Here is a 27929-nt window from a genome sequence, read left to right on the forward strand (position 1 = left end):
GTGATACAAGTTGGTCAGCAATTCATGGCCTTGCTGCAGTAGTGTGATTACGTGTCACTTGCCGAGCAGACGTACCAGAAGATATACACTCAAAATTGATCTTTGGTATTTATATGACCCTTCTGTGTTCGAGCCGCAATATCGAATGAACATGTCTCAAGCCGATATGTTGGGGGAGTGGTTGCTCTCTCAAACTTGCAACAGCTGGCTCGGCATCGGTAAGGTAGGGTCAGACATCCCACGCTAAATGACCTTAAATGCCGCAGAAGAAGGCTCTAAGAATGTAAGAAGAACCCCATAAATGAATCAATAGAACTCTCAAATATTTTGAGCTGAAGAGAGCGTGAGGGGTGTTTTAATTCCTTGATAGAATGGGCTTCATAAAAACCAAAACCGAAACCTCTAAACATGGACATGATTGAAAGATAATGTACAGGGGAACTCGCGGAAATTAAAATCCGACTTAGAGCAGCAGAACAGAAGCTTGAAATTTAGAATAGGCGAAAAGGGTGTCAGGGGTGATTATTTCCTTCTCAGGAAGCAGCATACTTTGATAGGCTCTTACGCAGGATGAAGGAAGTTTACAAAAATCAAAATCCTAGAATTTTAGATATGGAGAAAACTAAAAGCAGGAATCTTCCAAAGGCTCCAAAAGGAGATTTATAGAGATTAAAAACCCCTAGCAAGTGACAAGAGAATTTTGAATTATGGCGGCGAGGGACCGCAAAGAGTGATTCAGTTGTCATTATGAAGTACGTACTTTTGGAGGAGCTTGGCATCTTAGCAGCCCTTCCGCACATGAGATAAAACTTCACGGCCACAGCTCATAAGTTTAGATAGATTCGGAAAGCCCACCTCTGTGCATAGCAAATAAGGCTTGTAAGATAGGTGTTATAAATATCTAAAAATACACCCGCTGAACTATTTCACCTACCCTCTCTAGGCCATCCCCCGCTCCAGCAGCGATTGAATGCCATGCCCTCTAAGCAGGAGCAATACTCCGATCTTCAGAACGCGCCACCTCATTTTTTCCATGGACGAGAACTGCCACATCGGCATCTCTCAATATCACCAACCCGGCCCATTAATAGTCAGCTTACGCTCCACGGTAGCCTCACTAGGCTCCTGTCAGCACGCTATAAGGAACGTGGGGAAATGTGGAGAAATGCGGAGAAACTGGGTAGTCCAAGCGGACGATGTTACTGTTAATCAGGATTGGTAAACTCTTCCCGATGAAGCCGAGGCTTGGCAGCGGGCGTTTGCTCCCGCCTTACTGCTGGCTGGATAAGCGCAGTCTAAGCTTCCACTGACGACTTCTAGAATCTCGTTATTATGGGAATGGGCACAGGCGGAAAATGTACGGAGCATTGATGATAAGTGAGAATATTTTTTTGCTTCTAGGATTTAAACTCCTTCTCCGGCTTAGCGGCGACAATAACGGCAGTATGAACAATGGAATGGAAGGGAGGAGAAATACCGAAAAGGTATTGAAGAAAAGAAAGCGATAGGAAATAAAACAAAAAGGAAGTAGCGAGCGTGCAAAGAAGACTCCGTCTAGTTGTATTACAAACTCCACCGAATAAAGCCAACAGAGCGCAATAACAGCACTGCAAACCCAAACGAAAAAACGATCGCACGATCGCACGGTACCAACAAAACGAGAGTCCAAACCCAAGAAATAGAAAAGAACCAGAGGAGAAGCCTCTAACTATATTCGAGGAAAAAAAAAAAAGAAAAAGAAGACGACAACAAGTGAAAGCCGCACTCCTACAACAACTTCAACCACCGATGCTCCTCCTCCGTCTCCTCGATCCGCCCCAGCTCCCTGCCGCCACAAAACATCACCTCGCGCCTCTCCCGCCGCATCGCCCGCGGGCTCACCGCCACACCCGCAGCCCCATACACCACCGCGCCCTGCAGCTCCCGCGCCCCCTCCGGTTCACCCCACGCCGCGCTCTCCTCCCCGCCTTCGACAGAGTCGTACCACTTCTCCTCGCTCCCGTCGGAGGAGATGGACGAGGCGGAGTCGGTGCGGGAGCGCGTAGGTGTGGATGCGGACGAGCATGTGGATGTGGCAACGCGCGAGGTGCCGTTGACGAGGGACTCGTAGTGGCCTTGCGGGAGGGAGGTGTAGGAGAGGAGGGTCTCGATTGTTGGGAGCGGCATGTGGTTTACGGGGATAGGGTGGATGTAGGGGGTTCGTGGGTGGGTTCGTGGGGGTTGGGCATGAACCGGGGAGTCTAGGGACGTTTCTGGGAGAGGAAGATTAGCTGAGTCTTCTGGGGTTTGAGGATGAGATAAAGGATAGCGATGACGATGGCGATGTGGTACGAGAGGTGGTACTGTAGAGATAGCAATGAAGGAATAAAATGAAACTGAGGTATATCTTGGATGCATTGATGAACGTCAAAGAATTATAGAAATACCGAGCGGCTGTTTGTTCTAGAGTCAAACAGATAAACTACTCACCTCTCAAAGCACTCTCAATGCCAGCGACGACAATCTCGTCAACGAGATTGTCCACAGTGCTCAATCGTTTCTCAAGTTTTGGCGTGTCCGTCTGCCGCGAGCTGCCCGTCTCGCACCCGCTGCCGGGGTGGCTTGCCATGGTAATTCGTTAAGACGTTCAACGGACTTCTTCTCGACGCTTGGGCAGTTGTTCAGGGACTTGCAGGCGTCTTGACGGGCACGCAGGGCCTCAGCAACGTCGAACGAGTTTTGCAAAGAAGCAGCAAAAGTGATGTTGACAAGTAGCAAGGTTAGAACAAGTAGAAAAGCTGTGGTGGGGTGGTGCCGAGATCCTGGGGACTGGGAGAGGAATAGTGGAGGCATCGAGTACCGCTGGGGTATTCGTGACCTTTTAACACTTGTTGACAGATGTCTGGAAGGTGAAAATTTGCGTAAGTGGCCGATACTGTGCCGGATAGTCAAGGCAGGAGCTGATTGTAGATGGGGAGTAGGTTGCAATCTGCTGTCAAAAAGGCATTGGTATACCTGGTCTTATATCCACTCTCACGGCGTGGTGCAATCCTTTCACTGTGCCATGATCCCCTCCATCGCGTACCCCGGCCCTTGAATTGTGAGGCAGTGACTTCAAGTGATCCTGATGTTGGAGGCAGGTAGACAAAAACCGTTATGGTGGGAGGCGAAATGCTCGAAGTGGTCAGAGACAAGTCCGCAATCCCATGACCCTTCAGCCACGAGGCGAGAATTGGGCCTCGGGACAACCAGCAATAGAAGCCTAGACTCAATGTTATGGCAACGAAGGCGTGCCTAGGAAGATTGTGATATCATATCAGGTAGAAGGATGGTAGGGTGGGGTGTGGGGCACATACCTCGATGGACGGCTCGCAAGGGTTCATGCCAAGAATTACAAGTGAACTGTCTTCAATGTAAAGAAGGCTGTTCCCGTGGCGCAAGGGCGCTTTGGATTGGATCCTAGGGGATGAAACGGCTACAAAACGAGGCGCAGAGAGTGGTCGATGGTTTTGAAACTCTCCGGGGCTGGGCCTGATGCGACTGATCTGGGGTGTAAATTCTGCCTTGAATGGTAGCAGGGACCGTCCCGAGGCCTGCCTATCCCGGCTTATCAAGGTATAAATTTGGAAAGAAAGAGTAGAAGAAGGCAGGGAGAAATGATCTCACGATTTGACAAAAGACCGGGCGTAATGAAGGTTAAAGAGTAGAAAGACAACCACATAGAATGGAGGTCCTAGAAAGAGAAGAGGAGACTTGCAGTCGAATAAAAGAAAAGCGGTACCTGGATACCAAAGACAAAAGACGGCATTAACACGCGTATGCCCGTCTTGCCGTCCGCGATCCATTGCTCGCATGACTGCAGCGGTCCGAAATCGAGTCATGCAGGTCCTGTATCACACCAACAGGAGCGCGGAAGGAATGTCGGGCGGTAATTGATGGTGGCACAAGTCGGGGTTGAGCGACATTGGATTCTAGTGGCGTTCGCGCCTCAGACTGTCCTCATTGGATAATGGCTCGCCGTAGAAACTGTCCGCCTTGTGGCTTTATTCGGGTATATGAGGCTGAGCCAAATTTACGATCTACGTGCAGTGCCGTAATTTTTGGCTCGGTTGACCACGCCTGGTAGCTGGGCCCACGGTCTGCAGTCCTGTCCCAAGGAAAAGTGGTCTAAGTGGGGGAGGATGTGGTTTCATTCGGTATAAGGCTACAGACGGCCAATTGCGATAGCTGACACTTCCTTGCCGCTCATTCCCTGATAGTTTGGGTTACAAGATCAAAACGATCTCGATGCTACAAAGGTTCAAACGCTATTTTTATTCGCACAGCCGACAGTTCAATCAATATCACAGTCCTCCCTGCGGAAAACTTCGACGCCTGCCAATTTCCTCTTGGTGGCTTTCCCCTTCATCCGCTTCATCCGCATTATCCAGGTAGTTATGTGTTGCCGTACGGCTGTGTGCATCACGTAGGGTTATAATAGGATATGAGGCGTCGACAAGGTCACAAGCATTTTGTTGAACCATCCTCAATTAGTCTAGCTAGAAAATTGAGAAAGATACTGCCTTCGAAGACGTATACACGAAGAACTGTCACTCAAGAAGGGGTGTTGTTCATACCATGGGATATACGGAGCGGACATAGCGATATAAGCATTACTTCAATTCACAACTTTACACACAAAAACAGCAGCGACCAAAACATCATGAAAAAGTCATCATCCCATAAGAATTAATTTAACCAAAGCAGTCTATGCAAGCAGCACAAATAGGCAGAAGAGAGAACCCTGTCTCATTCTCGTTCATTCGCTACTCATCTATCGTGCCGAAACGCCCGCTAAAAGCCAGAGTCTGCTTCCGCTATCAACATGCCCTTTCCATCAATAGTTCCTCATGTCTTCTTCTTCGGGAACTTGACATCTCCAATCTTATCCCCCCTCAGTACCACATTGAGGACCCTCTCCATTGTGCCCAGCAGCTTCTGGTCCGGCGCGGCGGTACCCCGCTCAAAGTCTGCGATTATCGTCGGCGTGGTATTGCACTTGGTGGCCAAATCCTTCTGGGTCATGGTGGTACCCTTGTCGTTCTTCGCTTCGCCACGGGCTTTCTTAATGGCGTCGCCAACGCGGGTGCCTACGGTTTTAGGCTTGATAATCTCGTCGGATCGGTCGACTTTTGTGAGGTGCTGTCCTTCGACAGCAGGTTTTGTGGCCTGGTGAATGGTTCGGTCAGCATCAGTTTCGAAATCCTATCTCCGGTGCCTGAGACTACGCCACTCATGGCTCCGCTTCTACCCCCCCTTCCACCGACCCAGCTCATGCAGCCATTTCACATTCGGGTCGAGGAGATGGCTGCAATCAGGATGGGATCGATTGACGGAATCAGTTGAGTGGAAGGTGGCAACTAACCGCATTCCCTGCTTGAAACTTCTTCTCGGTTGCGATGACCGTGCCACTCCTCTGTGCCGCGTTCAGCGCACTCTTGCCTCTCACAACGGTTTCGCGGGGGCCTGAGCCTGAGCCACGAGTGCGGCTACCGATCTTGGTTACTGTGTCCCAATCTTCGGACATTGTCGCTATCTTCTAGGGTCGAAAGTAGAAGTGGATGGTGTTCGATATTAGTTGAGGGAATTAGTTGAGGGAATTAGTCAAGTGTTTGAGTGATTTTTATGTGGGATCTAGGGGAGGGTGCGTGGTGTAGTGTGAGAAGAGAAGACCGGAGGATGGACGAGTGAGGCTGATATTTGTACTGCGATGAGTCGATCAGTTGGGGCAGTGTCGGTTTTGCCGGGACTAGGTGACTAATTCCAGCGCTGCAAGGTCCAGCCAAACCCTTTAGGCCCACTATTGCCTTCTAGAATTCTCTACACGACACGGTGCTTGCGCTGCCCAAATGGATTACATATATTAATAGACCATGTCTTGTTGTAGTCAAGGTTGGGCCGACTGTTAATTCATCTTATGAATGGAAATATCTACTTATCGTGCTTAGGAATTCTTTCCCCGCAGCCCCGTGCCAGCGACTCGTCCATTTCAGCCACCAATCTAATATACAGATGGGACCTTGATTCGCCGAAACCACGCCATATTATATGTGGTCGACGCTAAGATGCAACATTTTGCTCTTAAGCCCACACGTCTGAGAAAAGAAGATGATGACCGCAGAAACCCATAACGAGAAAATCAATCCGTTTGCCATGGCCCGAACGCCCAAAAATTCCTTTAGCCAGCCGCCAGACCGAAACAGACACCATAATCATGACTTTGATAATGCACCCGCTCTAGCAAGTCTATAACTCGTCATCGTAGTTGTTCATCACCTACGGTGTCGCAATGGCCGTAATATCGTCAAGCCGCTCTTGTGTCTTTAGCTGTCACTAAAAGCCAAGAGCTTCTGTGGCCTTGACGAAAGTGTCGTAGGTGGTGCATGCGCCTAGCGCGCGCTTCATGTGTGCATTGACTAGCTGAAGACCGTAAATGTAGCTAGCATTGACCCAGCCGAAGCTATAATCAAGTCAGTAATAGAGCATCGTTGTGAAATAATGTGAACCTACCCTTCACGTGGCACACCCTTGAAATCACTGCCCTGGTTGCCGTACTCCGCTTCGACCTTGTGAGGATCGATAGGACGGGTGACGTCGTACTTTTCGACTACAACGCCGTTGAAATCAACAAATGCTTTCGTCACCATGTAAAGCCATTTGTATGCTAGACGTTGGGCCTCAGGCTCGTATCCGTAGCGTTGAAGTCCGACCCAAGCAAGCATTTGCTGAGGGGCCCAGCCGAACGGATAATCCCATTGACGATTGGGGCGATCGATGCCTACTGCACCTCGAGATTCCTCCGTTCCTGATACAAGACCTCCGAATACTTCAAACTTAGGAAGGGCCGTTGAGACCAGTACCGCCGCTTGGCGGGGAGTAGCAAGGCCAGACCACATTGGCCAGAAGGTCGTGGCGCTCTCGTAGGTAGCTTGCTCCTTCTTTACAGTATCATAGTCGAAATACATTCCTTTCTCTTCGTTCCACAAGTACTTATCAACCGCCAAGCGCCTCTTCTTGGCACGTCGATCCCAGCTGGCTGAGGTCTCCACATAGCCAGCGGTCATTTCTTTGGCACAAAACTCAGCCGGAATAGGCAATTTATCGCCAAAATGTCCACGGATCGTTCGTGCAATATCGGTCTCATATTTATACAACAGGGCATTGAGATCCACGGTTGCGAGATTAGCAGCAACTTTTTCGAGACGATAGGAAGTGTCGTGGCCAGACTCTCTTACAGCCCGATCATGCAAGAAATATTCATCCAGCTCCGGTTCGTCTACCTTTTGGTGATTGTATGCCTCAACAAATTCATTGAAGGACATGTTGTGTTTCTTTGCGTACGGTTCCAATAAATGCTCGAAGTGGGAGGCCTCAGTCTCAGGAGGAACTCCGAGGCCACCGGGGCGGTAGCGTGAAAGTCCGGTGACAGGATCAAGTCGAGGGACGTGCATCCAGACGCTGTAGTACTCCTTAATCGCAGCGAGGATGGCCTCGCGGAGGAAGTCCAGTGCACCGGGTTCATGCTTGATGCGTTCATACACTCGAAGTGCCATATCCGTAAGGAACGGAGGCTGAGAGCGGCACAAGTAATACGATCGATTAGCGTTCAGAATCTTTCCGTAATGCTTAATGCAGAAGCAGAAATGCTGAACCATCGATTTAACAAGGTCAACACGATCATTAATAAGCAAGCCAAGTGACTCCATATAGCTATCCCAGCCGTAGAGCTCATTGAATCTTCCACCAGGCACGACGAATGGTAGACCTCGCAAGTCCTTTTCACCAGTCTCAAGGTCCTCATATTCTTCCATGGCGATGGCAAGAAGGCCAGGTGCCGCGTTCAAGTCCCTTACATATGCGTCATCCGAGCAATCCTCTTGAAGCCACTGCACATCCAAACGCATATCAGGGTGCTCCTTTGCAATCCGGGTGTAGTATGCATGTTGTTCTGGAGCTCCCCTTGGAACATATATGCGAGGGCGTGGGTCATCGGTCCAGTCCTTTGGGTCTCTGCCCACTTTTGCAATGTTTGAGCCATCGATACGGCGAGTAAGCCCGTTCCAGAAGGAATCCTTAATCAGGCGGGAAAGGCGGTTGACCGGATTCTCGTTTAGACGTGCTTCATCAAGAATAATGGTTTTACGGCCGAAGTCTTTAGCCAAGGTAAGTTCTTGCAGCAGGTTGGAAAGCATATAAGTGCCGCGAACATCGAACTTGTTGAATCCACCCGATTTCTCGGTGCCGATAGAGAGAACCTGAGATACTTTCAGCGGAATATCCATGCACTATCACATGCGCAGACGTACCTTTGGTCCTTCATCCTCAATAGTAATCTGCATGTTATTGTCCGTATCCTCCCGAGAGAGCAGGGTCTTTAGGGTAGATTCGACGTGAACTAGGAATTTACGGGGCTGAATGGACTGCTCATCTATTTTCCATCCAATGTCAGCGTAACTACACTAAAACGGGCCGATTGAGTTGCTGACCATGGCTGATTCTCCGTGCTGGTTGCTTGAGCCCATCTGTGGTAGCATTACGACCTTGGGATTCTATAATCTATACATGCGCCCACATTAGTATTTCAAGGCTAATTGGTATGTAGATGCAAAGACTGACAGTAGAGTATGTGCGGACACGAGCATTCTTCTTGTGGGACTCGCCATAGTAGATGTGCGGCGCGGATAAGGGATCGAGATCGATTGTCGCGGTACGGCGTGGCTTGAAGGCTTGCGAGGTCATCCTATAGCGTCGATGCTATGCAGGGTTGTTTTCAACTCCGTAGAGAATGCAAGAAGTAATGGGATGTGGAGAAATCGTGGAGGAATGGAGAGTCTGCAGATTTGAGGATTTATCGGAGTTATGTGGGGGTGACAAAGCGGGATGTGATGGGATGTTGAAAGGATTGTGAGGTCACACGACGAGATATCCAGAAAGCTGCTTTTAGGGAGCGGAAGTCTGTCAAACGATAGGGTAATCAACAATGCTGGTTCACGATGCCAGGTGGATGGAGAAGTAATGGAGCAGACGAGTCAAGCGAATACTAGAAGAGCAGCTGTGACTGGAAGTGTCACCTCGCCCCGAACACAGCGTCAAAGTGCTTGTAGTAGGCGGTGAAGCAACGTCGACCCACCGGCAGTGGTAAGCTGAGACTACCAACTACCAACGAGGGCGAAGCCACCTTGGTTGCTGTGGTCGCGGTGGTCACCTGCAATGACTCTTCTAGAAGGGAGAAGTGGTGAAATTGGGAATGGCCTTGCCTTGGGTACTATCGACGCCGAGCTCCGGTGGTCGATCGGTCTCGCTCAGGGACCAGTTGGCCCTCCCTCCATTGTCTTGCCCTTCCGCCAGCGGGCCTGTCCGCGCTGTTAGAGCGACAATCCCTCCCCCGGACACCGGGCTTCCCGGACTTATTTGCCAGCAGCACGATGGAAATCTCTGCAGCTGCGGCCTCCAATTGCTCAAGCCGAGTTGCGATTGCAGCTTCCAACGAAAAAAACTCTTTGCTATTGCTGCAGAATCTGCGGTCGCAGTCCGCCATGGAGTTTTTGCAGTCCCCAGCTTTTTTTTTCGCTTTCTCGGACGGCAGTTGCTCGGATTGGCGAACTTGCCCATCCGCTGACCCACGCAAAATGGCGTCAACGTGCAGATATTGCTATCCCTTTCCAGGTCAGCCTCACCTCCACTCACCTCCATGAGAAGACTCGATGCGCGCAAGGCGTCGACTGGATCACGCCCGTCAAAACCCCCCGTGAGGCATTGCCGCCTCTCCTCCCACGCTAAATCTCCCCCCAAGCTCTACAGTTCTGCAGTCAGAGTCGCCGCTTGAAGAGCAGCAAGGCAGCACTCTTCACCATATATCCAACGTAGTCTTGCAGTGTCCATCACGATAGATGATGGCATCCAAAAGTCAGCTATTGCTTCTCAGACAGCCACAGCTACTTGCGCCGCACAGTCAGCTCACATGTTGGTCATCATGCTTAATGCATATCCCCACGGATTCGCCGTGTGTTTTGTGGCGCCCCACGCCGTCTCTGGAGCTCAGCTTTGGTCAGCACCTGGTGTGGCGTGAGCGCGTGCGTGTGTGAAACAATAAATAGTTGACGATTGTGAGTCTATTGGAATTTCCCCTTTATATTCAATTCATTTCCGCTTCCAATAACTTATTGCGCCCGCCCTCCCGAAACCTAACCCGTCCTCCCAAAGCCCGAACTTTTAGATCCCCGCAAGGTCGAATTACCCATGCCGTCTTTTCGCGCCCTTCGCTACTCGACCCTCCGACTGCCGTTTTATAATCCTCGTTATCCTCTGGACTCTTGCGGCTCCTGCGACTCTGTCCGTCTCTTATTGCAGTGTGTTATCGGTGCTGAAAGCGTTGGTGATGAAGAGAACAGGCTTCCCTCGTCCACACCCTCCCCCGACACATCGTCAGCAGCAATAAATTCTGCTGCGAATCTTCTTATACTAACAGTCTCCAAATCTCCTTGGCCGATGCCGAGGTGCTCCATCGTATCTTTTGCTAGCCATGGATGAGTGTCTTGCGTTGGACCCAGTGTGACAAAACGTCTCATCGGAGTTTCCGAGGATGGCCGTGGGCCACGATACAACTTCAGGTCATTTTTCGAGCTTGTCGCCACATTGTTGTCTGGAACCGGCATTGGCGCAGTTCTCGCGAGAGCGTCTGTTTCTTTGCCGTAGCGATCCTCATACATTTGTACCTCGTGAGCTCGAGCACTTTCTTCGCAGATCAGTGTTTGAGCGTAAAACTCATCCGTCTGGTGGGCACTACGTCAGTCCAAATCGAACACACTGGATTTGGACCATTTTCCTTACCTTCCTGTGCGTCGCATTATGCCATCCTAGGTTCTCTTCCGACAACAGTGAAGATGCTCCAGCGGAGCCTTCTCCAATCACAGGTCTATTATATTTCATCAGAACCGTGTCCACTATCCACGCCTCTTCGGATTGATCGGACGTTGACTGGTCTGGGGTTTGTTCCGTGAGAAACATTTCCACAAGTCTGTAGTTGTTCAACGCAGTTCCCCAAGGTTACCTGGAGATACGTGTCCTAGTAGCGATAAGATTTTGTATGTGCCGTGTCGTCGAACAAATGATGTAGGCCAGACTATTCCTTGGAGGGCAACTAGCCACGCATAACCGTCAGCGAAATAGCACAAATACGATTGCCTTTACTGTCCATGCCGGTGTAGATATAACCTCAGCAGAAAAAATATATATACTCACAGGCCATATGCAATTGCTCTTACAGTGGAACCTATCACATACACACACAGGAGAGCTCTTTCTAAGTCCTCCAATAGGCAAGTATTCGGACTGAGTATGTTATAGGTAGGACTAGAATTATAGCAGCAACAGCTAAGTGCAGGAGAAATACACTCATGGGCTTGCCTTTCGGAGTTGTGTCCTGCGCGGGTCTGAATGGAGTTACCCCTGTATTATAGCGACTCTGGGTTCTCTTAAGTAGTGGTGGGTGGCCTCTTGGAGGTATAGCTGTGGAGGCCATCAGAAGGATTTTTAGGGCGATCAGAACCTTGTTATATTTACGAGCTTAACTTGATTCAAATGAATGAACCAACGGTGTGCTAGATCTGTTCACCCTCTAGATGAAGAGGGCGAGATTACCTGTACACGTATGAAGGGCGAGATGGATATTGAAGGCGGCGAGCCAAAACGGGTAAGCGAGGGCGAGATGTGGAAGGGCGACGTGAGACACAAGAGGGTGTATGGTATAGGCTTATGCAGCGTCTAACAATATGGTGAGTTTCTAAGGACAGAGTCTTGCTTCTCGCTCTGGGGGCGCTATCCGTAGTGGTCATTCTTATATTGACAGCCTGGGCTACTCATCGCTCCTCACCTCCCAACATAAGACCGCACCGATGAACTGTCTACAGACGAACCAGGCTGTGTGGCTGCATGGCTGCATGGATGCGCATATGGAGAAGCTCTTGTCGGTTGTCGCACCATTCAGATTCAGCCTTCCACTCTCCCCCTCTGCGGTGCAGCACTCATTTGCTGCGCACACATGCAACTACGGATACCAACCGTGCTTCTCCTATCACGAGTGTTTAATAACGCCATCTTGGTGCTGCCACGTGGGTTACAGGGATGTCTTACATAGTTCGTCCCCAGAAGACTGCGATCACCATTTAATGAGCGGCATATACCAGTTAAAACGTTGCTAATCCATACGTTCACCGCATCTCCAGACATGAATATTGGGGACAAAGTTTGGGGCTATCGAATTTATTCAAGCCGAACACCCACATCAACGCCCCGTTCTAATGCGGGAGAGGTAGAATGAAGCAGGATGACTACACCCAGGTTTGGCTTCTTTCTACCCGATTGAGCGGACGATCCATTCCAACTAGCTTGTACACCTGATTCATGGCACACCGATCAAACTAGGGACATCCCGCATCGTGTTTTGTGGATATCCTCGACGGCAACCCTATCAATTCCCTTGGCTTGGCTGTGGGAAAAGGGAGGGATCAAGGATCAAGGACGCTCTTAGGGGGCGGATTCCGTGGAACGATCACCCAGATACACACGGAGGATGCTGCGACGTCGGCTGCAACCACGAGCATCATTCAGTGGGGTTTTGAAGCCGTAACGGAGCACTGGTCGCTAGGCAAGACTACCACAATCCCCAGCCGGTAGAGCAGAGCGCGGTTGTGCGGATTGGGCAGGCGTTGCGGGACCGGTGTGTGGCCCTACTGCGAGGCTGAAAGTGGTGCCGGCATGCCATGTGGAAGGGGCGCTACCATTTCCTCTGGCCTGTCTTAGTAATTCTGGGGGGGAGTCTGGCGCTCCGGCTACCGAAGGCGCAATTTATCTCCTACCAGGGCTGAAAGCCAGCTGCTGGATTGCTTTTTTGCGGCCCCTAGAAGTTCCTAGCAGCGGCGCCCCAATTGGCCAAAGCGCGGCAACTCGGGCCGCCAGCTGCGGTTTCTGGGTCTTTCCCCGAAATTGTTTTACTTTTGTGAAGGCTTAGAGGGTGGTGGTGCCATGGGGGTGCAGTGGGGATGCGGCCGATGCGGCCAACGCGGCCAACGCGGCCAAGCGACCAATGCAGCAAATGCTAGAAAACCACTTTGTTTTAGCGCGAACCATTGGCGCGGGCTGGGGTTGAAGGGCCGTCCCGATACGATGGGTGGTGGGTCACTCTAAACTTTTGGCTTCGGCCACGCCAACCGCCTGGTTAAGCTTTGCAGTGACAGTCTTCGTTCGTGCGACAGCTTCGTGTGTAGAACCCGTGGCCCATACCCTTGGAGTTGGTCGTCGTGGCTAACCTTCTTGTCGGGATCTCACTCCTTTCTCTCCTACTGCACCTACTCCCCTCCCCCCAATTCGTCCACTTGTTGTGGGAATTGGTTAACATCGAACGATGATCAACAGTGAATGGCCCTGCAATAACAGCATGCTTCTGATTTCTAATATTGCCCGCGTCCTCTCGCCGGCGCAAGTCTCAGTCTCAGTTTGGACTCTCTCTTCCGCTTCAATCAGCAAACAACACATCGAAGCTGCCCGTGCGTCGGACGCTTATCTCGCCGCGAGAGTCCCACTCTCCCCCCTCATCGTCGATTTTGTTCCTCTAAGAGCCCGCAGCTAAAGCACATCCAAACTTAATTTCACCCACTCATCGCCTTGCAGCTTCTCTCCCGTCTCGGCCTCCCCACGATCCCGCCGCGCTTACTGCCGTCTTGTTTACACCTCCAACACGACTAGCCCGGCAGCATCGCTAACACCTCTACTGCCTACACTATCCACCACCATGCCTCCAACACGACTAGCCCGGCAGCATCGCTAACACCTCTACTGCCTACACTATCCACCACCATGCCTCCAACACGACTAGCCCGGCAGCATCGCTAACACCTCTACTGCCTACACTATCCACCACCATGGCCCACTGCCGTGCTCCACTCAGGGCTTAACAAGACAGCCTCAGCCCGACAGTGAAGCAGGCCAAATGCAAATCATTGCTTAGCATTCATCTACCGATGCAACCTCATAGGCACGTTATACGCCTTACGCTACGTTAGACTATCACTTCACCGCACGCGACTCATGTTTTAGAGTGTATCCTTGCGTTAGGTCTGCGTTGTAATATTACTTGGCCGTTAAGGCTATTATCCCAAGGGCCAGGCGTGCAGGAAGTCTTCGTGCTTCCGACCTCCAGCTAACAGCGAATCAAGGTTGAACGCTAGTCTTTTTGCGTAACCTACTACATTAGATGCTCCATTGCCTTTCTACGAACCTAACCGGTGTGCTGCTGATTTCCATTAGGCAGCGCCCATCCCAACACGCTGGATGCTGGGAAACCGACAACCCGTCAATATTTTTTTTCTCGGTTAGCTCGCTTTTAGAAACAGCCCACCTACCGAGTCATTTCTGGGTTGGCAGTCAGCGATATCATGGCACATACTCCAATTTCACTTTCTCCCGCCCGGAATCGACCTACTCTGAACTGGTTTCTCATGCAGTATGTGGGAATCCCCGCCTGGGTCCACTCGGCTGCTGCCGCAGCTCCGGAAGACCATAAAGACCTTAAGCCCCAATACGGCAATATGCCCGATGACCACATATTTTGAGGTTCTCACAACTTCACTAGCAACTTTAACATTCATACCATTTTCAAACCTGACCCCTAAAGAGACTCCTAAAGATCTTCAAAGCTATTTCCTTTGACTATTGTAGTATTCCTTACGTAGGTCCTCAATTTCCGAGTCTCGCGTCTCACTCGTGCAAAAGCAACAGTAACACTACATGTACATACGTCTCCACAAATTTAGCGAGATGCACCCTTACTTTTTCTCTCTACAAGGGCCCTAAGAGATTGTGTCTAAAGCCATGCATACAATATGTGTGCTTAGCAGATAATAGGACTCTACTCATCCCAACAAAAGCACACCGGTGCTGTCAGCCATTCTATGCCGTCTTTCATTCCGCTCTTATGTATGGTCCATTCACACATCTAGAGAGACGCTGAATCATGAAGACAGAACATCATCATTTAGTTGAAGAACCTCCTCATACTCTCTCCAGAGCCCGGACTCGCCCCCTAGTGCTCCCGTCTTCCACCGAAATCTTACAGAGCCGACTCGGCATGAATTCCGTGCGGTGGAGGAGTCACTAGTCTATTTCCCCTCGTTTTTTAAGCGAAACCACCGCCAACGAGGCGTTATCGCAGAGACAGTGGTCGAACAAACTTCACTCCTAGGATTTTGGTCAATGGCAACATAACCGAGTACGAAGGACGGAGCCAAAAATGTATTTCTCCTTCCTTTTTGGGACTAGCGATTTTCCCCCTATAAGGTGCTCATAAGGTTGCTGAAGTTTTAGGCCTCTTTGGGGCCTTTGGCAGGTCTTAGGGACATAGACCGCCTAAATCTTGTTGCTCAGGCGGTAGAGCCCCACAACTTAGCGACCTTATGGGGGGTATCGGCTGGTCCCAAAAAGGAAAGAGAAACCCATTTTTGCACCGTCCTCCGTAGACACATTCCATCTAATAATACACTTGGCCAGCCTTAGCAGTGGAATACGAATATGCGATTCAGGGGTTTAAATCAACAGTAGGACAAGAAAAACCGTGTCAAGTTGTCAAATTGGGGGCTCAGGCACGCAATTCTGTTTTGGTAATCTCGTCCTCTGTAGCAGTGAAAGCGCAACCTGTCGACCTGAGACGGATTGTCTCAGTTGACTAGTACCTGTTCCTGTTGCCTGCACCTGCAACTTGTATATATAGTCTCTTTTATTTCATAGATTAATAAAAATACACGAGTCCGTTCGACACAACCCAACAACTGAGACCCAGCCGTTCTACATCTATAGTTAACTGAATAACCTCCCAACGACACTTCAATAACAAAGGATCCTGTGAACACATTTTTACACTCTACGGAAAGCCATACCAGCTTCTTCTGTGATTTCTTCTCTTTTAAGCACCAGCGCCTTGCTAATTATGATCCAGCGACTCGCCCTTTACACACCCATGTCACCACCGCTCTCGTGGCCCACCTCAGATGTCGAGAAGAATCGGCCTAACGAGACAAACCTCGGTGCTCAGTTCTCGGAGTCGGATTCGAAAATGGGAGTCGAAGCTGGGATTAAACGCGTACACGGGGGTTCTCATCGCTTTCCATGACATTTACAAACGCTTACGACGATATCCTTAAAAAGGCTCTTTTTCGCCGGAGGGTCTTTTTCGAAGAAGCGTCTGCAAGAGTCTCGGCTGGGATTGGGTTCTGGTTAAGCGCCTCATATTTCCCTCCAAAGGAATTAAAAGCCTGTCGCGCGGCAGGCATTTGGAGAAACTCCTGGTGCTGGATCTGAGGACCTGAGCCAATCATTGCCTCAGTAACAGCTGGGTTCCAAGCTTGGTTGAACGTGACGAGACCGGGAGGGTGGGAATCAGGGTTGATATAATCATTCCTTAGGCCATTGGGTTGAAAAACGAAGTCCTCGTTGCGGTTTGGTAGATCTCCTAAATGGTCGTATGATGAATCCACTGCTATTCTACCCTGATTCCTGTCGGCGTGATTTGAGTAGCTACTCTCGCTCGAAAAGGGATTAAACTTCTCGTCGGTAAATCCTGTGACGTTAGTTCGAGAAGATTGTGAAGTTCCTCGAGTAAAAAGGCTGGAAGCTTCCGTTTCAATTTGCGATTCCTGGAAATAACCTTGTCCAGCCGATAGAGAGATATTGTATCCTGCATCTGCCATGTCTACATCATGACAAAAGGCTGTACACGCATACGTGTCGCTAGGAGATGGCGCAAGGTCCACAGGATCCAAATGCTCTGGGTAGGAAGAGGCTTCTACCTCCGTCCCAAGATAGGATGTTTCCAAGATAGGATGTTTCCAAGATAGGATGTTTCCAAGACAGGGACACTCAAGTCTTGCATACCTGGTCCACTTGCCGATACCGGGCGTTTTGAGGGCGATTGAAACTGACCGGATTCACTGGCCGTATGTGCAGACCCTCGCCCAAATATCGCTGCGCCATATTTTGGAAGTGGATTAGGAAGCTCGATCTTGGCGTTTCTGCGTCGGGACGAGAACTGTTGTATTCGATCACATCTACAGGAAACTTGCCTCGTGGGGCGAATGCCCGATTTCGGACATGGTTCGAAAAGGTGGGCTGAGCTGTGCCACTGAAGTCCTGTGGCAGTGACCAAAGCCTGGCCTGGTAGGGAGTGGCTCTCGTGAAGGAGTTCGCACAAGGTGGACGTCTGGATAGTGAGGTAATCCTTATCCCGCGGAACATTCTTGAATTTGTTGCATAACGAAGCGGACGTTGCTGGTTGGATGACGTCGTTGAAGTTGTCTGCAAAGAATACGACCGCACCATTGTCGCGCGCAAAAGCCGGCCACTGTCCACAGGTTTTCTTAAGCCCAGTTTCGTGAACTTTCATTCGAGGCTTACGTTGTAGGAATTCCATATAATTCCAACCTTGAACCTGTTGCTCCCAGCTCAGCTTAAGCTCAATGCCCGCCTCGGAGACGTTTTCTGTTTCGGCCTGTAAACCTTCAAGCATCTGATAAAGCTCCCGGACTTCATCCCGAAATAGCTTTACTTGAACATCCTCCTTATCGAGGTGCTGGTCTCGACGCAAAATGAGATCGTGATTTTGGACCATGCTGTCAAAGACAGAATCCGGTTGATCGCAGACTGCACTATCAAATTTGACAAGTTTGCAATCCACACGATACGGTTTCAATGAGTGACGGTTGAGGATTGCGTGGAGAATGAACCTTTGGCCATCAGTATGCCACGCGCGGCGTTGTGTCATATCTTGAAGAATAACATGGGTCTGACGAGCATCGTCAAGCAGATCTTCATAGAAATCGGAATGCTGAGCATGGTAGGTGCCATCCTTGCGGCCTATGGAGAAGCGGGCACTTGCAGTGACGATTTTCGTGAAACCAACAGAACCTCCTGTTAGCTTTAGTACCTTTTTTGAAAGTGGTGTGATTTTGGATGGGGGTAATAATGTTGTGAAGTCGAATGACTCTGTCGCTGCATGCCATTAGCCTATTTGACAGAAAATTCCTCCTTGAGACGATATAATGAGGTGGATATCTCTCCAGAGGTACCAACAGGAGTAGTAACATACCGAGATGGTTAATGGTTGCGCTATACCACCCGAGAAATGCTCTAGTTGAATGTAAGGCTGTTTCTCCAAATTCTGCCAGCATGAGGCGGGCTGGACAAAGTGTTCGAACATCTTTATAGCTAATCCTCCCTTGATCTTTCTTCAGGAAATGCCATTGCACGGAGTCTCCTAGCCGCTCGATAGGTACAAACATTGTAGATCGCCCTTTTAGGATATATCCTCCCCCAAATTCCGTTGCATTCAGAATGCCACCTAAAGCTGACATGATCTCCAACGGGATCTCCAGACCTGCTTCATTCGGCCTATAAAACAACCCCTGCGCTAGTACTATACTGCTACTATCCAGACCTATAGCTAAAGCTTTCTATACCTAATACTCGGATTATCCTAAGCCGCCTAAACCTATTACTAGCATTATACTACTACCGCTAAAGCCATCCGCATCTAATACCTAGATTATCCTAAGCCGTTTAACCCTATTACTAGCACCGTACTACTACCAAACTAATAAGCCTTATATTAATACGCCTACAAACTAACAAGACCTCGCGCCGCTACGCCTATAAAACGAACCCAATAACCTATTACGTCGATAAGCCTACGACCTAACCTAAATACGACTAGGTAGAGCCTCGCTCCCTAGGTATCCCTACTAGATAGAGCATAGCTCTCTAGACCGACCCTATCGCTTATATTATACTGCCACCTAAACCTATTAACAAGACCTCGCGCCAATATGCATACGAACCCAAACTAATAAGCTCTATATCGATTCGCCTACGGAACCTAAACACGTTACTAGTATTATGCTACTACCTAAATCTAATAAGATCCCGTGCCGATATGCCTACAGAACCTGCGCTAGCACTATACTATCACTAATAAGAACCTACCACGACCATAACACCATACCGTACTATAAATACTACACCGCACCAACAAGAACCTACTAAGATACTACACTATACCGTACCGACTATACCGTATTACTAGAATCTATTTACCCACCTACCTACCCCTATACACACTATACGACACACTCCCTATAGAGGGGGGGAAAGAGGGGGGGGAAGGGAGGGCCCTATTAGCCTTAGGATAAGACCTAGTAAGGAGGGACCATATATAGATATATAAAGGAAGACCGTAGAGCTACTAGAAGCGAGAAAGGGACTATATAAGCTTTAACAATGCATCTCTAAGCGGCAAGAATAGGAGTATAGCTGGTAATAAAAGCTAGGCTATGCTTTAGGCCTAATAAGTTAGTAGCCTAATAATTAAACATAAAAGGACCGAACTAGAGGAGCCTATATAGCGGAGGACGTAGAAGGGCGAAGAAGGGCTAATAATTTTTTTTCCCGTAATGGGTTTTTTTGTATATATGATATAATAACGCCTCGCAGGAGCTCGGAAGTAAGAGGGAGGTACTATCACAGGAGTCACCCACGCACGTTCGTCCCGTAACACCTACGCACGTCTTACGACTACCCCTATTCCCTTAACCACGTTAACCTAACCTGTTCTGTTTCCTTATCTAAATGTCTTTATATTAACCACGCATAGTTACGTGTACGTAGCCTTCTTTAATTACTACCCCGTTTAGTATATTATATTCCAGCTTATGCCTACTTCCGTAACACAAACACAGTTAGAAGGAGCCCTTAAGCCTATTTAAGTAGTTTTCGATTATAAGGCCTTAGAATATTTTATAATAACAAAGGCCCTTATAGCCTAGTAGGTATACTAGGCGAAAGTCTTATCCCAATTTAACTTCCTAATTATATATAGATTAAGTACTACTAACTATGCGGATGCTCTTATAAGGCGTAAATAGGACCTAGATAACTAGGCAGCTATAAAGATATTATTATAGACTTAGACGCTATTATAACTAAAATACCTTAACCTTTAAATATAGGCAGAACTAAATACGGACCCTTTAAGCGCTAAGATATATCCTATTAATTCTATAGAACTTAACCTTATTAATAAACTGCTATAGGTAAACTGTACGGCCCCTTCTCTATAGGAGTATTGTAAAAAGGCAAAGGATAATACTAGCCTATAGTCCCTTAAAAACGGACTACTTAAGCACTAGGAACGGCTAGTAGTAGTAAAGGAATAGAACTTACGGACTTAGCTTATTGCCGAAGTATATACCTACATCGGCAAAATATTGTCCCTTGTAAATGACCTCAGCTGCTAGAAGTTGGCGTCGTTGGCGGGCCATTGAGGGCATTGACCAACTTGACAAACCAGCCTATGTCGAGTTCATTTGACACGCAGCCTGCGCGCAGCCTGCGCATAGCCTGCGTAACCTGCGCAACCTGCGCAACCTATATAACTTATAATTTTAGATAATAAAGGCTACTTTAAAGCCGTTTATAAAGCTATCAAGATAAATTGTATACACTTCTTTATATAATCTACTACGCCCACATCTGCTACCTGTCTGCATCGTCTACCTGTCTACATCACCTACCTATCTGCATCACCTACCTGTCTGCATTACCTACCTGTCTGCATCGCCTACCTGTCTGCATTGTCTACCTGTCTGCATCGTCTACCTGTCTACATCACCTACCTGTCTGCATCACCTACCTGTCTGCATCGCCTACCTATCTGCATCATCTACCTGTCTGCATCGCCTACCTGTCTGCATCGTCTACCGGTCTGCATCGTCTACCTATCTACATCACCCTACCTGTCTGCATCACCACCCTGTCTGCATCGCCTACCTGTCTGCATCGCCTACCTATCTGCATCGTCTACCTATCTGCATTGTCTACCTGTCTACATCGCCTACCTGTCTGCATCTGCCTTATAGTGTCTAATTCAATTTGGGGAGAGTCGGCCCGATCAAAGGCTCTGATTGATTCGAATCGTTCTCCATAGCCGTTCGCCTGCTGTACATTTGAACAGTGGTCATCTAGGGTGCCTCCCTAGGAGGCTTAATTCGATTCGATTCGGTAATAGGCTCTGATAATTCAATTAATCGATTGAATCGTTCGTGGTGTTCGCTGGCTGGTTGTTCAAACGGTCGTCGTCTGGTTCTAGTAACGGTCGTCTGCTAGTTCTGGCGACGGTCGTCTGGTTCTGGCGACGGTCATCTAGTTCTGGCGACGGTCATCTGGTTCTAGCGACGGTCATCTGGTTCTGGCGACGGTCATCTGGTTCTGGCGACGGTCGTCTAGTTCTGGCAACGGTCGTCTGGTTCTGGCGACGGTCATCTGGTTCTGCGACGGTCATCTGGTCTGGCGACGTTCGTCTAGTTCTGGCGACGGTCGTGGTTCTGGCGACGGTCGTCTAGTTTCTGGCGACGGTCGTCTGGTTCTGGCGACGGTCGTCTAGTTCTGGCGACGGTCGTGGTTCTGGCGACGGTCATCTGGTCTGGCGACGGTTGTCTGGTTCTGGCGACGGTCCTCTGCTGGCTGCCGTTCCAGTGCCTCCTAAGGTAGGGAGGATGTAAGGAAGGGTAAAAATAAGGGTGCTGCAAAGGGGGTAACTTGGCAGAGGCACGTGCGGGACCCGATGTAGAGCTTCGTGTAGAGCCTCCGTACGCAGAGCTTCGCGCAGAGCCTCGTGCAGAGCCTCTGTACGTAGAGCTTCGTGTAGAGCTTCGTGTAGAGCTTCGTGCAGAGCCTCGTGCAGAGCCTCTGTACGCAGAGCTTCGTGCAGAGCCTCGTGCAGAGCCTCTGTACGTAGAGCTTCGTGTAGAGCTTCGTGTAGAGCTTCGTGCAGAGCCTCGTGCAGAGCATCTGTACGCAGAGCTTCGTGCAGAGCCTCTGTCGCAGAGCTTCGTGCAGAGCCTCTGTCGCAGAGCTTCGTGCAGAGCTTCGTGCAGAGCCTCGTGCAGAGCCTCGTGCAGAGCCTCGTGCAGAGCCTCTGTCGCAGAGCTTCGTGTAGAGCTTCGTGTAGAGCCTCTTGAGCATATAACTTAAAAATAATCTATTATATTACCTTAATTGTATATAAGGAATATATAAGTTGGTTAACTGCGTGTTATTTAACTTTTAAATATGTCAAGTTGGTTAATTGCAGGTCAATTGCAGGTCAATTGCGTGTTATTTGACTTTTAAATATGTCAAGTTGGTCAACTGCGTGTCATTTGACTTTTGAATGTGTCAAGTTGGTCAACTGCATGTCAATTACGCGAAACGCGCTTAACAAAGTCGACTTGAAACCAGTGTGGCCAACAGTCAGCGTCCAGCGAGCTTCGCTGACTGACTGTACCAATTGAACCGCTCGCTGTCCGCTCGCTGGGTAAATGTGTACGCTGACTGCACCGCTGATAGCGCGCTTATCCAAATCGGGTAATTTGTATAGATTTAATGGAGTTATAGAGCTAAAATTTAGATTTTTAACAGCACTTCTGTATGTATAAATATTGATATTGCCTAATATTAAATCTACCTTAATTAACCTTGTATAGTATTTAGATATCGCCACGCCGCGTAGGCTTTAAAGAAGTTCGTAGTGACGTTAGTAGTATGTCACGGGACACCCCCGTGACACCTTATACACGTCCACCTGTTTCCACCGACTCAGCAACTAGAGACTGACCACGAGACGGCAATTTGCGGCAATCTGACGGCAATCTGCCATATTCTGCCATATTCCGCCAAGTTCCACCGAATCCTGCCAAGTTCTGCCAGGACCACCACCTGAATCCTATTCTGCTCCGTGCACGTGTTGACCAAGCAACCAAGCTAACGATATATACCCTTTCTTCCCGTTTCCCTGCCTTCTCTCCTTACGCAACGTCTTGACCTTATCACACAGTTCATGTATATAGCTTAATAGTATCTACTTTGCTACATATTATCGCCGCTTATACTCACTCCGTGACATAGTAGGGACTTGGGTTAGGTGGTTAAGTAGGCTCTATAAGCTCTATTTTAAAGTTAGATTCTATTAGGTAGAGAGCTCTAGTAAACGTACCTCTCTTATCTAGTGTTTCTACCACTATATCTAACCTATAGCTAGTAAGATTGGTTTTTAAACTTGTTAACTAGGGCGTAGCTAAGGCTCTGTTAGAGTTAATACAGTTAATTAAGCTGCTTGGTAAAAGGCCTTTAAGTAGCCACTATTTTTAATATTAGTTTACTTTAACTATATCGGCTAAGAGCCTATTGCGCTTATTAGAAATAATCTTCTTAGCTTAGCTAAAAGCTCGCTTATATATAGAGCTTATTACTAGTATAGAAAATAGATCTAAAGTAATCTTAGTAAGAGTTAGATAAAGGATTTAACTAGTAGTAAGCTACCAGTTAAGAGGATCTGGAATAATATTGCTTACCTTACTACCGTTTTTATTACGGATCTTAATTAGCTTAAGGCCTGCGTTATAGTAGCGATTAAGTTTAGTAGTAAGCTTAATTTACTTTTGCGAGCGTAAGAAAGTAAGGTTCTTATTAACTAGTAGAGATTATAAATATTTATCGCCTAAATCGTCGCTAGATATATAAGGAACCTTCCTACGTTATAGTTTAACTACCTCCTTATCTTCCTTACCTACTTACTTATTAATATAGTCATCAAATACTATTTTTATACACCTCTTAGCGTGCTTCTACTACTATAGCCACCGTTTCTACTTATCGCGAAAGTAGGCGCGTTTAAGAGAGGGATAAAGGATAACTGCAATAAAGTAGTACGGGCTCTCAGCTTTTATTTTATCGAAATACTTATTAAGCTTCTGCAGAGCTATATTAACGCTAGATTTAAAGAAGCAGTTATCTATATTCTTAAGATTCTGCTAAGTTTATATAAGGATCTAGTAAAGAAGCTTTATGTTTATAATTAACTCCTATAAAGCTCCATATAAGCCCTTAACGCCATAGCTATTAGCATTACCTTTTATGCGTTTAGTAGCTAATATAAAAGGCTTTAGGATTTTAATAAGCTGCTTAACTTCCGCCTAATCTTCTTTAGTAAGAAAGTCTTGCGTAAGGTTGTAGCTATTATTAGTAGGCTTCCTCTAAGTTAGTAGATATTTATTAATCACTTTCTTAAGAAGTAGCGCCTATTAAAGTATAAAGTAGGTAAAATTCCACTAAACGCCACCGTCTTTAATAAGTATAAGTTCGGCTTAATTAAAGAGCTTATCCTCCATATAAGCCTTAGCTTAATTCTTAGTAAAGTTTTAGCGGTGAGCCATAAATTGTATAATATATTTAATAATATTATAAACTTTTCCAACGACACCTTTCTACCGCATAAGGTTAAATTTAGCTTAATCGCTAGCACTAATTAGCAAGCGTTTAAGCTTGCCAATACCTTTACTATATAGTAAGGCCTTAATAATAAGGTTTATAATATAGCCAACATACTAGAGTTGTTCCCTTTTTGCCACTATAAGGCTTTATAAGAGATATTCGTAGAGCTTATTATTATTAGTGGCGTTATTAGCTATTAGACAGCCAAGCTTATATTTAAATTAATACTTCTAAATAACTGTTGCTAAAGCTATTACCACATTCTTAGCTATATGCGATCCTTATATCTATAGAAGTCCTATAAGAATTAATTGTAACTTACTATCTTTATTAACTAAGTAAGCTACTACACTAAGTAGTAATATTTCATTTATTAACGTCCAGATATTACAGCTAATATAGATTTTACTTTATAAGGTAAGGAGGAGGTCTTTAATATTAAGGCGTTGGCGCTTAAAAGCAGATTTTATCTAGTTACTTAGTGATATATATAAACGTATAAGACACTCTTATATCTAAGGACGGTCAAATATAAGCAATGCGTGGGTATAAGTACTTATAGCTTACTGAAATATAATATCCTATAGGATTGTCCAATTAATATAGGCTTATATATAGCCAGCTGCCCAAAACGGCTGGCGTTTGCTACTGCCGGATATAGGAGAGACTTAAGCGTTTAGTTTGGATAGTGCTTATAGAGTACTACTATAGCTATTATAATTAAGAATAAGACTATATTTCGATTTTAAATGGCTAACAATATAATCTATACCGTTAATTGTAAGTAATATAGCTGGTCTTTAAGCTAAATAGCAGATTTTATATAACCAGAGTCTCTTTCTACCCTTTAGCCCGTCCCAGAACAGATCTGCTCTATACTTCTATATTATTAATATAATGGAGTTCTTTAAAAGGGACCGCTTATTAATAATTTAGTATCCGTATTTACTAGTAAGCTTGCCGTACTTACCTAGGTAAAGATTATCCCAGTTAATAGGAAAGATATAGCTATAGTTCTAGCCAATTAATGGAGGATCTTGTGATGTAGAGTTATTCTGCTTATTTAATTTGGGCGTGTTTTTAATTATAAGGGGAGTAGAAGTAGTAGATCCGCGACGCCTATGGGATACTAAAGAGCTTAATTAACGCGTAGATTGTGAACTTAATGAGAAAGAATAATAAAAAGGTTAATATAAACGCGTGTATATACGCGACAGGGAATTTGGAGAAAACTATACTATTTTATATAAATATCCCAGGGGTTTCCCGCCCGAATTTTAGCCGAAGACCCTTAGATCTTTAACCTCTACTAAAAGCTTTAAAACACCATCCTTTCTTACCACCTATGCAGCGAGCTGTCAGCTCGCTGCAGTCTTACCGCTGACTGACTGTTATAACTATATACGCTGACTGACTGCTTATATAAGCAGCTAGCTGCCAGCGACGCTGCCAGCGACGCTGCCTGTTGGCCACACTGCTTAAAACCCAGCCTGCGAATATTTTCCCGATGTAGGTCTCTATAACTTACCCTAAAAAGAATAAAACCTATAAGATTATTAGTAACCAATACTGTTACGGACGCTTTAAGTACGATGTTACGACTACTAGGAGAGGAGTCAGAAGAAGCTAGTTAGTTAATACAGGCACGGTCTAGGATGGAACCCATAGAACTATATAACGAGGAATAGTAAGCAAGTCATATAATGTTGTACGCAGAGTACGCGGTGTACAAACGGAACATACGTATAACACATATAACACATACCTTACATATAAGAAGGATTTCTTAGGAGTACGGATGTGTATTTAAAGGACTACAGTCCCTACCTAGATAGTTTCTTCCTTATAGTAATTCTTAGAATACAATTAGAGTTAATATATTAGGCAACCACTCCACCAGTTATATTTACGTTATTAACTATTTATTCTTTACCTATATACCTAGCCTATTAATAAGTCCACCGTAGTTTCTACTATAAGGTTTCGTTACACAATCACTACCTAGTTACGGTATTAATAAAAGAGAGTTAAATAACATGCTACTAAAAGCAGCGACTATAATGCCGTTAACGGCAGTAACTACTTTAGGAGTAAGTGGAGATACAAGTATACAAGACACTAATTTACAGCCAGTTACGGTTAGACAGTTACAGGAAATAGTTAATTAATTAAATAACAATAATAAGATACTTAAGGATAGACTTAATGCGGTTAGAGCAGTAAAGATTAAGCTACTATTAATTAAAAAATTCTTAGGTAAGAAGTTAAAACTAAAAGAATTCCTAACATAGATGTATTTTAAGGTTACGCAGGAAGTAGCAAAGCTACTAATATTAATGGATTAAGTAGCGTACGCAGAATTGTTCCTAATAGGACGAGCACTTAAGTAGTTCGAGCCATATCTTACGGAGATATAAGTAAACGGCATGGCTACCACTAATTAGGAAGTGCGATTTATATTCTCTAGTTAGGGAGGATTTACAGAACGATTAACACAGATATTTGGAGATTTAGAAGCAACAACTATAGCGGAAAGAAAGTTATAGAACTTAATATAGAGGAGTTTAGCAATTAAGTACACGATATAGTTTTAAATACTTACTATATAGGTTAAATGGAACGATAAGGCGCTGATAGTATAGTATAAATAAGAACTTAAAGCGAAAGTCTAAGACGCAATTATCCTAATAAAAGATACGGAAACCCTAAGAGATCTAATTAACTAAGTAATTAAGATCGATAATAGAATCTACCAGAGGGAACTAGCTAAGAAAGGCTAAGATAGAGTCCTATAGTTGTATAAGGAGTAGAGCACGCAACAACCAATATAGAGTTAAAAACTATAGAATGGTGGATTAGAGCTAATAGACCTAAGCGGTACTAAAGAATCTAAAAGATAGAAGCAACTATAGAAACCTAGAAGTTAAGGATTAAGTAATTATAGGACTAAGGAGCATAGGCTAAACTAAGGATCTTAGTAGAAAAAGATATTTAAGCGGACTCTATAGTAGAACAAATGGTTTAAAAACGGAGCTTATATAAATTACGGAAAATAGGGTTATTTCGCTAGAAACTGCAAAGATAGTTAGAGATACTATACGGTTAAGGGAACTAGACTAGTAGAAAACACATACGTATAGAGGGACGATAGTGTACTATAAGGAACAAAAGAGTATTTAATTAGAAGTTTTGCGTTTTGTTACAACAACGTATACTAAATTTATAAAGACGTTAAGTATAGTGTAAGCTATTAGCTATAAGAGCTAGAGTTAAGAGGATTTAAGGGAACTAAAGAGTTAGATAAAGAATAAGATTAACTCTATAAGCTAGATTAAGATATTATAGCAATATACGGACAAAGATTAGCAACAATAATAATAAAGTTAGAGTACTTATTAATTAACAGTAATAAGGAAAAAAAGGAACTAACTAGGGGTATCTAAACCTTAATAACGTAATAGAAGCAGAGACTAAAACCGCTATAGAGTAAGGTTTAGTAACGGGCATTATAACACCGTTGGATACGGTATCTATCGCTTTATAAGACGGAAGGAGTAATATCT

The 27929-nt window shown here is 46.4% G+C and overlaps 5 protein-coding genes across 5 annotated transcripts; all 5 read right to left on the reverse strand.

The window, feature by feature from the left end:
- Positions 1-1767: 1767 nt before the first annotated feature.
- Positions 1768-2608, reverse strand: K441DRAFT_680381 (uncharacterized protein; the record flags this gene model as incomplete). The annotated part of the gene is made up of 2 exons (XM_067651363.1): positions 1768-2252; positions 2470-2608. 2 exons carry the CDS (start codon positions 2606-2608, stop codon positions 1768-1770), a joined length of 624 nt encoding a protein of 207 aa, XP_067499997.1.
- Positions 2609-4721: 2113 nt separating this feature from the next.
- Positions 4722-5570, reverse strand: K441DRAFT_666207 (multi protein-bridging factor 1). Its single transcript, XM_067649627.1, has 2 exons — positions 5384-5570; positions 4722-5187 (listed from the first exon to the last, which is right to left on the reverse strand). The coding sequence occupies exons 1-2, from the start codon at positions 5543-5545 to the stop codon at positions 4867-4869; spliced, it is 483 nt and encodes a 160-aa protein (XP_067499998.1). The 5' UTR covers positions 5546-5570; the 3' UTR covers positions 4722-4866.
- Positions 5571-5865: 295 nt separating this feature from the next.
- K441DRAFT_666208 (glycoside hydrolase family 37 protein) lies at positions 5866-9229 on the reverse strand. Its single transcript, XM_067649628.1, has 5 exons — positions 8635-9229; positions 8505-8574; positions 8325-8446; positions 6529-8273; positions 5866-6478 (listed from the first exon to the last, which is right to left on the reverse strand). The coding sequence occupies exons 1-5, from the start codon at positions 8755-8757 to the stop codon at positions 6352-6354; spliced, it is 2187 nt and encodes a 728-aa protein (XP_067499999.1). The 5' UTR covers positions 8758-9229; the 3' UTR covers positions 5866-6351.
- Positions 9230-10125: 896 nt separating this feature from the next.
- K441DRAFT_699158 (uncharacterized protein) lies at positions 10126-11025 on the reverse strand (the record flags this gene model as incomplete). The annotated part of the gene is made up of 2 exons (XM_067653131.1): positions 10126-10790; positions 10849-11025. The coding sequence occupies 2 exons, from the start codon at positions 11023-11025 to the stop codon at positions 10317-10319; spliced, it is 651 nt and encodes a 216-aa protein (XP_067500000.1). The 3' UTR covers positions 10126-10316.
- A 4739-nt stretch (positions 11026-15764) lies between these two features.
- On the reverse strand, positions 15765-18330 carry K441DRAFT_732393 (uncharacterized protein). The gene is made up of 3 exons (XM_067654244.1): positions 18152-18330; positions 16942-17980; positions 15765-16834 (listed from the first exon to the last, which is right to left on the reverse strand). The coding sequence occupies exons 1-3, from the start codon at positions 18260-18262 to the stop codon at positions 16194-16196; spliced, it is 1791 nt and encodes a 596-aa protein (XP_067500001.1). The 5' UTR covers positions 18263-18330; the 3' UTR covers positions 15765-16193.
- Positions 18331-27929: the final 9599 nt, after the last annotated feature.

The sequence above is a fragment of the Cenococcum geophilum genome (assembly GCF_001692895.1).
Source record: "Cenococcum geophilum 1.58 unplaced genomic scaffold K441scaffold_47, whole genome shotgun sequence".
NCBI classification, from domain to species: domain Eukaryota; kingdom Fungi; phylum Ascomycota; class Dothideomycetes; order Gloniales; family Gloniaceae; genus Cenococcum; species Cenococcum geophilum.